Source organism: Mustelus asterias, chromosome 6 (genome assembly GCF_964213995.1).
Source record: "Mustelus asterias chromosome 6, sMusAst1.hap1.1, whole genome shotgun sequence".
Lineage (NCBI taxonomy): Eukaryota > Metazoa > Chordata > Chondrichthyes > Carcharhiniformes > Triakidae > Mustelus > Mustelus asterias.
The window spans coordinates 85,256,298-85,272,467 of NC_135806.1; the positions used below are offsets into that span (position 1 = coordinate 85,256,298).

Sequence of the window (16,170 nt, forward strand, 5' to 3'; positions counted from 1 at the left end):
TGTATCTCCCACCACGAACCCTATAGTTATGCCCCGTTGTAATAGCTCCATCCACCCGAGGAAATAGTCTTTGAACGTTCACTCTATCTATCCCCTTCATCATTTTATAAACCTCTATTAAGTCTCCCCTCAGCCTCCTCCGCTCCAGAGAGAACAGCCCTAGCTCCCTCAACCTTTCCTCATAAGACCTACCCTCCAAACCAGGCAGCAGCCTGGTAAATCTCCTCTGCACTCATTCCAGCGCTTCCACATCCTTCTTATAGTGAGGTGACCAGAACTGCACACAATATTCCAAATGTGGTCTCACCAAGGTCCTGTACAGTTGCAGCATAACCCCACGGCTCTTAAACTCCAACCCCCTGTTAATAAAAGCTAACACCCTATAGGCCTTCTTCACAGCTCCATCCACTTGAGTGGCAACCTTTAGAGATCTGTGGATATGGACCCCAAGATCTCTCTGTTCCTCCACAGTCTTCAGAACCCTACCTTTGACCCTGTAATCCACATTTAAATTAGTCCTACCAAAATGAACCACCTCACATTTATCAGGGTTAAACTCCATTTGCCATTTTTCAGCCCAGCTTTGCATCCTATCTATGTCTCTTTGCAGCCTACAACAGCCCTCCACCTCATCCACTACTCCACCAATCTTGGTGTCATCAGCAAATTTACTGATCCACCCTTCAGCCCCCTCCTCTAAGTCATTCATAAAAATCACAAAGAGCAGAGGACCAAGCACTGATCCCTGCGGCACTCCGCTAGCAACCTGCCTCCAATCCGAAAATTTTCCATCCACCACCACCCTCTGTCTTCGATCAGACAGCCAGTTACCTATCCAATCGGCCAACTTTCCCTCTATCCCACACCTCCTCACTTTCATCATAAGCCGACCATGGGGGACCTTATCAAACGCCTTACTAAAATCCATGTATATGACATCAACTGCCCTACCTTCATCAACACACTTAGTTACCTCCTCAAAAAATTCAATCAAATTTGTGAGGCACAACTTGCCCTTCACGAATCCGTGCTGGCTATCCCGGATTAATCCGCATCTTTCTAAATGGTCCTAAATCCCATCCCTAAGGACTTTTTCCATCAATTTACCAACCACCGAAGTAAGACTAACCGGTCTATAATTACCAGGGTCATTTCTATTCCCTATCTTAAACAGAGGAACAACATTCGCCATTCTCCAGTCCTCTGGCACCATCCCCGTGGACAGCGAGGACCCAAAGATCAAAGCCAAAGGCTTTGCAATCTCATCCCTTGCCTCCCAAAGAATCCTAGGATACATTTCATCAGGCCCAGGGTTTAATAACACTCTCCTCTGTCAGCCAGTCAGGTGGGACTACACTTTACTGGTTCTATTTTTATCCGTCCACTCACAACCAGAGAATCTTCTGCAATGGCTTCTCTTCCAGCTGCTGCGCTATTACCCCTGTAGTACCCCTTAACTCACGTTAACTCATCTCCATGTTGCCCATAGGTGATATCAATTGAAAGCACAATATTAAATTCCACATGTATGCTAATGGAACCCTACTCTACTTGTCACCACCTCTCTTCAACTTCTGCCTTCTCTAATTAACCACAGTGCTTGTCCAACATCCAATACTGGATAAGTAGAAGTTTCCTCCAACCAAATATTGGGAAGGCCAAAGCCATTGTCTTCAGTCACTGCCACAAAAGCTGTTCCCTCAGTTGAAACAGGCCAAAAGCAACTTTGGTATCATTTATGAACGCAGATTAAGCTTTGGACCAAATATCTATCCCAGCACCAAGACTGCCTACTTCTACAACCATAATATTAACCAACGCTAGCCCTGTCTCAGCTCATTTGCTTCTGAAACCCTCATCCATGCCTTAGTTACCTCTCGACTTGATTATTCGACTTGATAGATATAGGACAGATGTCAGAGGTAGGTTCTTTACTCAGAGAGTAGTGAGGGAGTGGAATGCCCTGCCTGCAACAGTAGTGGACTTGCCAACATTAAAGGCATTTGAATGGTCATTGGATAAACATATGGATGATATTGGAATAGTGTAGGTTAGATGGGCTTTAGATTGGTTTCACAGGTCGGCGCAACATCGAGGGCCGAAGGGCCTGTACTGCGTTGTAATGTTCTATGTTTTATTCCTATTCACCCCTATCCAGCCCTCACCCCCACCCCCAATATTCCATCCTTTAAAACTTAGCTCATATGAAGCCCTGCTGCCTGTAGCCTAGCGTGCACCTAGACCCATTCACTCATCACCCCTGTGGTCACGGATCTGCATTGGCTCCCATTAAGCGGTGCCTCAATTTTATAATGCTAAGCCATATTTTCAAATCTCCCTATGGCCTTGTCCCTCCCCATCTCAATTTCTGGCCTCTTACACATCCCCATTTATAATTGCTACACCACTGATGGCTGTGCTTTCGTTACCCTGGCCCTTAGGGTATGGAATTCCTTTCCTAAACCTCTCCATGTCATTACTTCTCTCTCCTCCTTTAAGACACCCTTTGATCAAGCTATTGATCATCTGTTCTGACATCTCATTGCATGGCTTGGTGCCAAATTTTATTTCATAACCTTCTTGTGAAACAGTTTGAGATGTTTTACTCTTTTAAAGGTGCTAATAAATATCAATTAATAAAATTGCATCAGACTTAAGACAGGTTTGATCTTGCTAATATGGTTAATCACATCTGTCGTTGTATGTATAAAATCCCAAACGTGTAAATTTTGTGTGCTTCTAAGTTAAAGTCATACAGTGTAATTATATAAAAGTGAAATACTTTAGATGCTGGAAATCTGAAATAAAAAGAACATTCTGGAAAGACTCAGCAGGTCTGGCTGCATCTGTGGCAAGAGAAACAGAGTTAACATTTTGAGTCCATATGACTTTTCTTCAATGTATCATAGAAATCAGTAACATGCTAATATTTCTATGGTGATAAAACTATTATTGATAGTAAAGACAGTATTATTTTTGGAGTTCCTTTTCTGGACGGTTGTGCTAAATTGAGCCTGCTTGAATTCCTCTATTTATTTGACCTGAAGTATAATTTCCATTTCAATATCTCAATTCAAGATTTGTTAAGATATGTTGTGATGACCATTATTCCTCAAAAGCCGGAGGTTACCTTCTGTTCAAGCACTCCCTCCCATTTACCTTTTAAATTCCCTTAACAGTCAAGTATTTAGAAATCACTGAACCTTGAAGAGGTAAAATTTATTTTCTTAGAGCACCCTTACTCTATGCAACTATTGATTTTTTTTTTGGATTAGTGAAATATGAATAAGTTTTGAAACAACCTTTTATATGTATATATGCACACAAATATTTTATGATGTGTCAGCTAACTCATGTCACTTAAGTCATTATTAACACCAGAGAATATGCTTATGAGCTGGGCAGAAAGGGAAAAAAGCTAAATAATGCATGCGGTACTAATCTATTATTAAGATGGCACACTTGTTTCTGATATCTTGTGTATTGATCTTCCCTTGGCACCACCACACCCTCACCCTCCTGCCTTCAACCAGATTTCCATTTCTGCTATTTTACTTATATAAATCGAATTTTCTCTTTTTTTCCATCAGTGATTGACTCTCCTTCCTTGTACTAACAAAACCTATCGCACCTTTTTGCACCGAGGTAGCGATGTAAGCTCTAAGCAGGACACAAAGAGGCTACAAAGAGATATAGACAGGTTAAGTGAGTGGGTAACAGGATGGTAGCTGGAGTATAATGTGGGGAAGTTATTCATTTTGGTAGTAAGAATAGAAACACAGGATGTTTTTTGAAATGAATGAAACTTGGAAATGTTGGTGTTCAAGAACACTTGAGTGTACTCTTGTAAGAAACACAAAAAGCATGCAGGCGCAGCAGGAAATTGGGAAGGTAAATATCATGTTGGCTTTTAGTGGAAGGGCACTGGAGTACAACAATAAGGATGTCTTGCTACAATTGGTGAGACCACACCTGGAGATCAGTTTTAGTCTAAGAAAGAATATATTTTCCTTGGAGGTGGTACGTAGAATAGAATCATTGAATAGAATCCCTACCGTACAGAAGGAGGCCATTCAGCCCATTGAGTCTGTACTGGCCACAATCCCACCCAGGCCCTATTCCCACAATGCATTTACCCTGCTAATCCCCCAGACACTCGGGTCAATTTTAGCATGGCCAATCAACCTACCCTGCACATCTTTGGACTGTGGGAGGAAACCAGAGCACCCGGAGGAAACCCACGCAGACACGGGGAGAATGTGCAAACTCCACACAGACAGTGACCCAAAGTTGGAATTGAACCTGGGACCCTGGCGCTGTGAGGCAGCAGTGCTAACCACTGTGCCACCATGCTGCTCGTATGTTGACTTTTAGTGGTCAGGCACCGGAGTACAACAATAAGGATGTCTTGCTACATTGTACAGGGTGAAACCACATCAGGAAATCAGCTTTACTCTCCATATCTAAGAAAGAATATACTTTCCTTGGAGGTGGTATAATGAGGATTCACTAGATTCGTTCCTGGAATAAGGGAGTTGTCCAATGATGACAGATTGAGTAAATTGGGCTTATATTCCTTGGGGATTAGAAGAATGAGAGGTGATCTCATTGTAACATACAGGATTCTGAAGGGACTTGACAGGGTAGACACTGAGAGGATGCTTTCCCCGGTTGAGGAATCTAGAGTACCAGAGCACATTCTCAGATATGGGGCTGATCATCAAGGACTGAGTTGAAGAGAAATTGCTTCACTCAGAGGGTTGTGTACCTTTTAAATTCTGTAACCAGCGAGTTGTTGATCTTTTTCATTGGATACATTTAATGCTGAGTAAATGCCTCAGGAAGCAGACAGCGAGGTGGAGCTGAGACAGAAGATCAGCCGTGATCATGTTGAAAGGGGGAACAAGTTCGAGGGACCTTATTGTCTGCTCCTGCTATGTCCAACATCTTGACCAGTTTTCACTTCTCTAGCAATGGTATCCCTTTTCTTCCTGCTGCTTGAATGCTGCTGTATTTTTAATCTGCTCCAAGAGAATCCACACTAAACAGTGGATTTATGGAGTTCTCTGCTGCACAGCTCAGATCATGGAGACAACCAGCTGACAAAGACAATTTTCTGCTCCAGTGCCTTCATGTCCCAATTCTAATCCTTTGTATTCTGTTGCTATTTTTTACTTATCTTGTCCTGTTACCACCTCACATTCAATGTTACACCTCACTGAAGTTGGTTAATTTTAAGCTTGTGCTATTTTTAGTTACCAGCAGAATAAAGTCAGGCAACACACAATTGTGAGTGAGTTTGGAGACAGACTTCTGAACTTGGCCCCATGGCATCACCTTCATAGTGCAACTAAAAATCATATCATGGTAATAAAACCTCTGAACAGGAAGTATACAAATGGTATGAATATTTTCAATTTATATCAGTAAAAGCTGCCTCTCATTGAATTCCAGGGAGAAAACCAGACAGAATATTTTTTAGGATTGACACCAGTTGGGGTTGTTGTCTACAAGAACAAAATCCAAGTTGGAAAGTACTTCTGGTAAGTGATCTTAAATGTACACTTAGTATTGTTTTCTTCCCTCACCTTGTTTTAATTTGAAGTTAAAAGGCTCTCTGTTTGATAACAGGCCAAGAATCACCAAGGTGAACTTCAGAGAAACCCAATTTGAGCTAAGAGTGCTAGGCAAAGATGTAAGTATCACACCAGCATTTCCCTTGACATCAATCCTGAAGACTCTTCTTCAAAAGATTATTGTTTTCACTTGATTTAAATTTTGTGCCATTAAGTAAGAACTATTCTAATATTTCCAAAATATATTTCATTTAGAAATGAGATGAAAAATATGAACCCCAAAAGGTGAAAATAAAGTTCATGGTCAAACTTGGTGTTTCTATTTCCAGTGGCATTTACAACTTTCATTTGATATTGCAATTAATCACTTCAGCGTGCTTGTTAAAAGCATATGCATGGCAGATGCAGTATAATGTGGATAAATGTGAGGTTATCCGCTTCTGCAGCAATAGTAGGAAGGTAGATTATTATTTGAATGGGTGTAAATTGAGAGAGGTGGATACTCAGCGAGACCTTGGTATCCTCGTGCATCAGTTGCTGAAAGTAAGTGCACAATTACAAGAAGGCAAATGGTATGTTGGCTTTCATAGAGAGAGAATTTGAGTATAGGGATAGGGATGTTTTGCTGCAATTGCATAGGGCATTGTGAGGCCACACCTGGAGTTTTGTGTGCAGTTTTGGTGTCCTTATCTGAAGAAGAATGTCCTTGCTATAGAGGGTGTACAATGAGGATTTACCAGGCTGATTCCTGGATGGACAGGTCTCATATTCCTGTCATATGAGACCTCCTCATATGACAGGTCTGTCATATGAGGAGAGACTAACTTGGTTAGGATTATATTCACTGGAATTTAGAAGAATGAGAGGGAATCTCATAGAAACTTACTAAATTCTGACAAGGTTAGACAGGGTAGATACAGAAAGAATCTTCCCTATGGTGGGAGAGCCCAGAACCAGGGGTTATAGTTTGAGGTGAGGAGAAATTTCTTCATCCAGAGAGTGGTGAATGTGTGGAATTCACTACCACAGAAAGTAGTTGAGGCCAAAACACTGTGTGATTTCCAGAAGAAATTTGATGTAGCTCTTGGGGCCAAAGGGATCAAGGGATATAGGAAGAAGGTGGGATCAGGATATTGATTTAGATGATCAGCTATGATCAAAATGGATGGTGGAGCAGACTCATTGGACCTGCTTCTATTTTCTATGTTTCAATCAGCTGAATGCTGCATTTTCAGAACTCATTCTGAGAGAATTTGTGTCTTTAAATTTAATTTACATTTTTTGAGGTAAACTCTATCTGAAACAAAAACTGAGCTGCAAAGGGAAACAGAACAAGTAAAATAGCAAAAACAATGACCCTCGTACGGAAAAAAAGATGAACTGAAGTTTGGAAACCAATCCTTCTGTGCCAAACTGACCTTGGTTACAAGATATAGAAGGACACAGATCACTCCAAGCTGAGCAGTAGCACTTGATGAGCTCACTGGTTCAGTACAAGCAAGCTGAAGAAGACCGAAGAAAACAGGCTAGATCCGCAAGTTGAGAATAAGCAAAGATATCGGGCAGAATTTTACGACCTCTTTGCACACGTTTTGCGGCAAGAAGAATGGCGCCCATTTTTGCGCCTGACGTGATTTTACAACACCCAGATTTCCAGTGCGGTCAGCCTCTCGCTGGAAATGGGCATGAGGCTGATTAATTTATTTAAATAGTGTTTCCTATGTCTTTAGTGAGCCTGGCGTTCAATCGTCCGGGCTCGCTTGCCTTCATGGCCTCACCGGGAAAGGTTCTCTGCGGCGAACGGGGAACGGTCATGTTGGCCTCGCTGATGGAACTGGAGGCTGTTAAGGTCCCCCGGGGAGGCTGAGTGCAAAGTGGTGGTGTCCCTTGGGCAGTGCCAGATCAGCAGTACCACCTTGGCACTGCCAGCCTGGCACCTGGGCAATACCCACTGGACACCTTGGAACCGTCCACTGGCAGTGCCAGGGTGCGGGGCCTGTGGGAGCGGGCCAATGGGGGTGTGCCGGGCAGGGCCAATCAGGGATGGGCCAATGGGGGTGGGCACAGTGGGGGTATGCCAGGGGCCAGGGCCAGTGTGGTAATTGGGGACTATGGGGGTGCACCCAATGGGGGGGATGGAGGAAGGGAGGGAGAGGGGGCCCACTTGGTGCCACTCTGCCTGCGATTGGTGGGGGAGGGAGGAAGGAGGGCCACGATCAGTCTAGACAGCTAAGGGGTGGTAAGGGCTGCATCTCGGGCTGCGGATCCCCCATGATTGCGGGGTGGGGGGGTGAGGTTACTGGTTGAGGCTGCCTGCAGTAGCAGGGGCCTGACAGCTCATTCCCTGTCTGTCAGACCCCTGCTAATACGCATGTGCAGCATCAGAGGTCTATACATGCGCAATACCTCCCTCTACAGGCCGGCTGGTGAGTTAAGCCCTGCCCACAGCCTCTCTGGCTAGAAACTGACTCGCCTATCTTTTCACAAACCGAGTGCATAAGATCGGGTGTGAAAACTCGCCCTAAAATCGTATCTGGAACTCTCCCATTTTCAGACTAGCTGGACACTTAAAATAAATCTCGTAAAATTCCACTCATTGAGTGAGATTTGTCTCCCCCTCCACGATGTGTTTCATGGCGGCAGAAGGCGGTGTACATTCGCTGGCCGCAGAGTCTTATGGTCCCACCATAGTCAACAGGGTTTCTTGTTAAACTCATGGAACACTACAGTTATGTAGCTGTTATAGTATAAAGGTGTTTGGGAAGAGCAAGGGTTAGTTTTGCACTGGAGAACAGTACTGCCCACATTATGATGCAGAGTCACATGATGATAGACTGTGTAGAGCAGTGAATGAGCCCTCCTTCATCTCAGTGGGTCGCAAGATTGAAATCAGGCTTGTCCACTAACCGTGACCCCATGAATATGATTAAATACATTTAATGCACACTGAACATCTCATAACAAGGTAGAGAAAATGTTTAATCATCAGTAGAACTGTCAGCAACTCCAAATTTTAAAAACAAAATAAATATTTACACTTTGGACACAGTGGGAGCACACGGCTCTGTCAGTCAATGTTGTGAGCAATCAGCATGCACCTCACTTCACTTGTCCTTGCTTTACGTGCGTATCACTTCAGTCATGCTGGTTGGAAAAAAAACATGGATGGAAATCAGCAGAATGTGGCAACTCTGCACGTGGGCAACGGTCAACAAACTATCTCATGGACTGCAATCACAACCCAGATTGGCTGCATGTGACCTCTGGGCAGCAGGTTGGCCACCACTGGTGTAGAGTCTGGAAGGAGCCAGCATGTAGACAATACCCTTACATGGCTGTAGCTTGGATATGTACAGAGTTATGGCCTACCAATAAAGGTTTCTGTTCAACCATACAAGCCTCTAGATCTCTTAGTGAGACACCAAGCAAACATTCAACATGGTGTCAGTGAAGGATGAACCCCAAAATCACAGAGAACCTGGACAAAGAACCCAGGAACTCAAAGCATGCAGAAGTAAAGGAAAGGAAGCCGCACCTGAGAGAAAAGTGTCTGAATAGAACATAGAGTTGGAGACTACCTGACAAAAAAAGTTGCATTGCAGATGTGAAGGGTGAGGGGCTCCACCAGGGCATATGGAGGTCCATTACCAGACCTGATTGAACACAAAGCCAAGTGACGTGGCTAGGTCAAAAAATACTGAGCAAAATTCACAAAATCAGCTGAAGAATCGACTGCGGAAATGAAATGAAGAACCTGAGCAAACCCAGAGTCAAGAGACATGGCCTGTATTAGTGGAAGTGGAGGATAATAATGAGGAAATTGTGAAATATGTTTATTTCATATATGAAGAAAACAGTTTAATGGAATTGTGACCGGGGTCAGGCAGTCAACCTGCTTCCAGGAGGCAGGTTAATAATCGGAGCCACCCCACCTCCACTGCCGATTCCTTAGATGCAGCTGCAGCCTGCTTCAGGGTAATCTCTGCCCAACTGAATGCCAACTCTGACTTCTGGGTGGGGTCCTGTCAAAAAAAAGTATGCGCACTGTTAAAACTTTGCAATAAACAGATAAATCAGGCTTCTAGTCAAAACTGTAACCCCCCCCCCCCCACACACACACACACACACAAACAGGCCACTATACCTCTGAAGATCCTGCCAATATTGGCCAATATTGGGTCACTGAGCACAACATATACACTGAAGGACCTGCCCTCTACACAAAGTATGCAGCAATAGCTATCATTCATACTCACTATTCCAGATGGGAGGACACTCTTTGAACTTTACGCAGGAGAGATTGGAGCCACTCAGCCCCACTGCAGACCTGAAACAATGAAAAGAAATAAGTCAGCACTTCCAATGTAATTAAACCAAGCTAATCATTCCCGATTCCATTCCAAAGACAGGCCCTTGGCTTGCTGCCTCCTGATGTTTGATCCTGAGCCGTTTTATCCTTGGCAGGTTTTGTCAGTGGTAGTTCACCATTGCATTCCACTCTCAGGCACGGAGATGAAGCAGGTCCCAAATTTATCTCAGCCGAAAGGGAATTGAACCTTCGCTTTTGGCATTATTCTGAACCACACGCTGGCTATCTAAAATAATTGTTATTGATACTGAATAGAAGTGATTTCTATTGTTACAAATGTGGGACTTATCAAGACAATTACTTTTAAAATGTCTCCTTTAACTTGAGGTGAAATGTAATGTTCTGGATGGAGGTGGGGGATTGGAGGGATCACACTAAACTTCCACCCAGTGACATGCCCATGTGATTTGTTTGTCACGGGCAATGACATCTAAACCAAAACATATTGAAAAGCAAGTGATAGTTTTCACACCTTGCAGAAAAAAGGAGTTAAGGGACAGACATAGAGAGAGGGAGGCCAAAGCAGCTACTCTGTGAAGAGTAGGAAAATACTGTTTTTGTGTGAGCAACCAAGCAGGATGCTGGTGAGAGCTGGTTCTCTGTTCGAAGAGAAGAGGTCAAGATTGGTGAGACCTTTGGTGATTTAAACAACAAGGAGTTGCTAAGGTGGGCCTTGCTCATGAAAATCAGCTCTGGAGTACTCAGTTTGTGTGGAATGATATTTGATGAATACCAGAAGATTCAACTCGGTATGGCAGGGAGAAGTGAGCAGCTGGAAGGCTGAGAGTAACTGGGCAAATGATCTCTAATGCCACATATTTGCTAGAAACATGGCATCATAAACACATTTTCATATGGCATATTTCAATTGCATTAATTAGTTGATGCAAAAGTAACCTTTCTTTAGTTTGATGCATTGGTTGGCTGTTGAGTAATGTTGAATCTATGTTAATTTTAGTTTGTTACAGTAGAAGCCTTAAATGAGTCATTTCTGATGCATTAGTTGCCTGTCGAGTAATGTTCAATCTATGTTGTTTTTAATTTGTTTGTTACAATAGAAACCTTAAACCAGTCATTTCTGTTGCTCATTAGAAAATTAATTACTTTTTAAAAAGTTATCAATTTCAACAGAGGATTGCAATATTAATTGAATTCTAATAATTTGAAACTTGTAAATTAATGGGTTCAGATTAACCCGAGAGCATCTTGTCTTTCTCAGTTTGAATCTATGAAGAGACATGTCATCTCATATGTCTGAGACCCAAGTGATACAATTTTTTACAAATACTTTGGCTGATTTTGTTTTAATCCCTTTCACACTGGCTCTCTCATCCTAGGAGTTCTTTTTAGAAAATTCCACACAGGCAAACTCCACATTGCCACAATACAATTAGCCTACACTGTATCAAATTCTGATATGGGACATGAACCCATAACTTACTGTTCTAAAGGTACCACCAACTCATCCCTGTTTGCAAACCTCACCCTAAGAAATTAGTTCAACCAGTTTTAAGTTCATGGGATCAAATTATATTGGTTGGAACGAATTAGAATTGATGTGCTGTTCAGGTAAACATTGACAAGATTTTTATGACAACTGTGCCCAAATTTCCAAGATTATTTCTAATTCTAAATCAGATTGCACACATGAACTTTCAAACTAAACTGAAAATAGCAAGGTCATATTTTTTATTGCTGGGTGAAAAAAGACTTAAAACTAATTGGTAACATATTTTAAACCTAGCCTGGTGCCATTGAAATTCATGAAGTTGTTTCTCTGAGGTATAAATAATTGAACTTGCTATCAACCATTTTTTGCCCAGTGATTAAATTTTAATTATTCCCAATGTTTTTAATGGAACGAAGGAAAGAAAGAAGGAACTTGTATTTATATTGCACCTTGTAAGACATCAGGCCATTCCAAAGCGTGGTAATAATTATCAGATCATCTTTTTTTTATTGATATTAGTTGAAGGATAAATATTGGCGAGGGCATTTGAGCCAGTTTCAATGTTCTTATACTATTGTTGGGTGTGCTTTGATTTATGACTCATTGCTATACTCATTGGAATTCAGAAGAATGAGGGGAGATCGTATAGAAACATATAAAATTACGAAGGGAATAGATAAGATGGAAGCAGGGAAGTTGTTTCCACTGGCGGGTGAAACTAGAACTAGGGGGCATGGCCTCAAAATAAGGGGAAGTAGATTTAAGACTGAGTTGAGGAGGAACTTCTTCGCACAAAGGGTTGTGAATCTGTGTAATTCCCTGCCCAGAGCAGTTGAGGCTACCTCATTGAATGTTTTTAAGACAAGGCTCGATAAATTTTTGAACAGTAAAGGAATTAAGGGTTATGGTGAGCGGCTGGAGAAGTGGAACTGAGTCCATGAAAAGATCAGCCATGATCTTATTGAATGGCGGAGCAGGCTCGAGGGGCCAGATGGCCTACTCCTGCTCCTAATTCTTATGTTCTTATGACAGTAAACCGAAAGCATTTCAATGTTGCAGAGGAATACACAGACTCCTTTTCGGCAAAGTTTTGAAAAGCACCTGAGAATCATATCCCTATGCCCCCTCCATACTCTCCATGATCCTTCCATACAACTTGCATGCCACCTTATACTCCAATGCCATCTCATACCACCATGATAGTTCCATAAACATTCGTCTAGCATCTACTATGGGCGAACCTCAGGAGCCGTTTAAGAACCTCAGGAGCAGTTCAATTCATTCAAGAAATTTAAAAAATGTAACTCCCTTCAAGTGTTCAATTAGTCATCAAAACAAACAAACTTCTATTCATAAACACTTCAAAGGCAGTCTCTTTAACCTGTCAATCAAAAGGTGAACTCAGTACTGTCCTGTTGGGAACAGTTGCTAATTTTAGCATTTGAAACTCAGCCAAGCATTTGTAATGACCTCAGTTGGAATAACAGCCCATGTCAATGGTAATGTATTTTTCTAACCTACACCAGATGGCTGTTCAATCAAAGTAGAATTTTTTTTAACAGAAAGCTTCAGCCTATTTTCATGTTTAAGGGACTGGGGGCTTAAAAGACTTCAGATCATAACACTTAAATAGATTTTATCTGCCATTCTAAAGGGTTTATATCTACTCCATAATGTTGTGACTCTCGTGGTATGGATTAAGGCCCCTGGAGCAGCAAAATAGGATCTGTTTGAAGGTAGCAATCATTTCAAATGGCCCTGCTGAATTGGGGTTTCCCACTTGTGTCATTCATGCCTGCCCCTTTTCCCCTGCCCGCAAAAATGTGATCTTTTGGAAATGAGGTGAAACCTCCACATTCAGGTCCCACCTGACATTTTTAAAGGTCTTGATTGATTCATACAGTTAGGCAGCACAAGGTTACATTGTTAAAGTGACAGGAATTGGTAAATATGTTTTATTTTATAGATTATTTCAGATTGAAGTTTGCTCTCCCACCAAGTTTTCCAATTAAAATACCTGTGGCAGTGTTTGGTACCTGCTCTTTGACAACAGCCATATTTTACCGTTTTTGCAGATTGAGTGCTTTCAACAAATTAAAATCATCTCTTTCTCTGTGAAAGTAAGTAAAGAGGATCTCTCATTCACGATAGCAAAATTGAAGTTCAGTGATTCCAGAATTGCAGCCAACTAGATCATATCAAAAGCGTCTTTAATTTTCTTTAACTGTTCACTGTGCTTTGTCAGGAAACCAAAGACAAGCACAAACTCCCTCCAGGGTTGAGCTGTTGTGTTAACTTTGTGCAAACCTTCAGTGTTCTAGCACAAGGTGAGTTCTGGGGTGCGGTCTTCAGATGCCTTTCAAGGAGCGAGAGGCAAGGACAGAGTTGGAACCACTCAAACTTCTCCTGGCCCCTAGGATTCCGCATAAACGTCACCATTTTTTAAACCTATCTTGGCTTCATCTGGTCACTCCACAGACTCCCTCCAGGGTTGAGCTGTTGTGTTGTCATTGTGCAGGCCTCCTGTGTATTATGCACTTTTATCTATAAGAATATTTTTGTTTATGGCTTACTTGGTTTTGTATATGACCTTTGAGTCATCTAATTTCTTCTTACTACTTTGAGGCAGCACAGTGGCACCGTGATTCGCACTGCTGCCTCACAGCTCCAGGGACCCGGGTTTGATGCCGTCCTTGGATGACTGTGTGGAGTTTGCACATTCTCCTTGTGTCTGCATGGGTTTCTTCCCACAGGAGAGATTACAGCACAACAGGGTGAATGAACAGAGGACATGCAGAGAAGGACAAAGTGCCAGAAAGAGGAAGAGGAAGGAGAGAAGGCATTTCAGAAGGAGTGCCCAGAGTTTTGAGGGAGCAATTCTACCACCTAAATCTCTATGAAAAACAATGTGTGAGACAGAAGGCTAAGGATGTCCTGCCTGAAATGGGTCGCCTGCTGCAGCTACAACTGCAGCTCCAGACCAGGGAAAGGACTGCATTATTAGTGACATCGCGATGAATTTTTTGCGATCTATCTCCTTCCATACTGCAGCTGGAGATATTTACAACATCTCTCAGTTTGCCATCCATTTTTTGCGTAAGTGGAGCTCACAGCTTCACTCACATTGCAGGTCTCCAACAGTGTAGGCTGCTATTGACAGCATGTGCATTGCTTTGCAGTGCCACATGTCAGCTCAGTCCTATACTGGAACCAAAAGTGATTCTATTCTAGCTGAAGTGTGACGATAGACAGTGAATGATTCAGCTCGGTACTGGCTGTTCTGACAGCAGTCATGATGCCTTCGTTCTTTGGCAGTACATTGAGCTGCAATTGAGTCACCACAGCAAACACAATGATGCCTGCAGGATGATAAGCCAACTATTGATGATATGGATAACGACACCTATTTCCAAGCCATGTAAATGTGTGCAGCATATATATAATGAAAGCCATGCCACTCCACAAGCTGTGATAGAACATTTCATTAGCATGCTAAAACAGTGCTTCCACTGCCTGGACTGCTCTGGAAAAGCCCTGCAGTTCTTAGAAGAGTGGGCATTAAGAGTAGTCATCTAATGCATGCCACACAGCCTCAGTATCATGAGAGAACATCCCCTACTGCAAATACATCAGGGACCAGTTGAGGAGCCAGAGAATGTAAGGAGAAGGAGGTAGAGAGGAGGCAACCCAGATGGCCCTTTTCTGGCCAGGCTGTCTGCGATGAACTCACCTAAGTGTGATACCAGTCACTGCAACCCCAATTCTCCATCCACCAATAGTCCTATACCTTGCCTTCACACTATCACTGGCCATCACAATGTCCAACTGGCCACAGTGCAAAAATAAAATTAAACATTCTAAACCGTGGGTGAGAATCACCGACCTCCCAGCCATGTGTTTCCTGCCTGGGGGGGGAGGTGGCACCTTGTTTCTGTGATGGCCGGAATTCTCCAGCCATTCACGCCGGTCGGATTCTCTGGATCCACTGCTGTCAATGGGAATTTCAATTGACATCACCCCACACTGGCGGGAAACCCACGGTGAGGGTTCACTGCCGGCAGAACCAGAGAATCCCACTGGCGTGAATGGCCGGAGAGTTCCAGCCTTCAAATTTATAAATGAAATCATTCCATTTTGCAATCAAAGGTCAACTGCTGCTAAAGTTCACTGAGAGGAGACTACAACTGACCTCCCCTTAACAAGTCTGGCAGCGTGCAGACTGATCAGCTCATGCTCAGCTACAGTTTGGGCTGGTGAGCAGACTGACCGACAGCTGCAAAGCAACTGGGAAAATGGCAGGTTTCCTATGAAAGGAAATAAGCCACTGGTTAAGATCAGTAGGTTCATAGAAGTTTACGATATGGAAACAGGCCCTTCGGCCCAACTTGTCCATGCTGGCTTTTTTTTTTAAACCACTGAGCTCGTCCCAATTGCCTACATTTGGCCCATATCCCTCTATACCTATCTTACCCATGTAACTGTCTAAATGCTTTTTAAAAGACAAAATTGTACCCGCCTCCACTACTACCTCTGGCAGCTTGTTCCAGACACTCACCACCCTGTGTGTGAAAAAAGTGCCCCTCTGGGCCCTTTTTGTATCTCTCCCCTCTCACCTTAAACCTATGCCCTCTAGTTTTAGACTCCTCTACCTTTGTTGACTATTTAGCTGATCTATGCCCCTCATTGTTTTATAGACCTCTATAAGATCACTCCTAGACAAGCATTATCGATACATATACGTGGATGTGTTAATGAAACTGTTATAGTATATATCA

At 42.8% G+C, this 16,170-nt stretch overlaps 1 protein-coding gene and 1 long non-coding RNA gene across 4 annotated transcripts in view; one reads left to right on the top strand and one right to left on the bottom strand.

Annotated features, from left to right (window-relative positions):
• Nucleotides 1–16,170, top strand: part of epb41l4a (erythrocyte membrane protein band 4.1 like 4A) — a 207,352-nt gene that overhangs the window by 114,321 nt on the left and 76,861 nt on the right. For all 3 annotated transcript variants that reach the window (XM_078214667.1, XM_078214668.1, XM_078214669.1), the window contains 2 exons: nucleotides 5,455–5,543; nucleotides 5,632–5,695. In XM_078214667.1, coding sequence (XP_078070793.1) covers nucleotides 5,455–5,543; nucleotides 5,632–5,695 — 153 coding nt within the window. The remainder of the gene's footprint in view (nucleotides 1–5,454; nucleotides 5,544–5,631; nucleotides 5,696–16,170) is intronic.
• LOC144494977 (uncharacterized) overlaps nucleotides 9,478–16,170 on the bottom strand; it is an 88,818-nt gene continuing 82,125 nt past the window's right edge. The window contains exons 2-3 of the long non-coding RNA XR_013498183.1: nucleotides 9,833–9,903; nucleotides 9,478–9,598 (exon numbers count right to left, since the gene is read on the bottom strand). This is a non-coding gene — a long non-coding RNA (uncharacterized LOC144494977). The remainder of the gene's footprint in view (nucleotides 9,599–9,832; nucleotides 9,904–16,170) is intronic.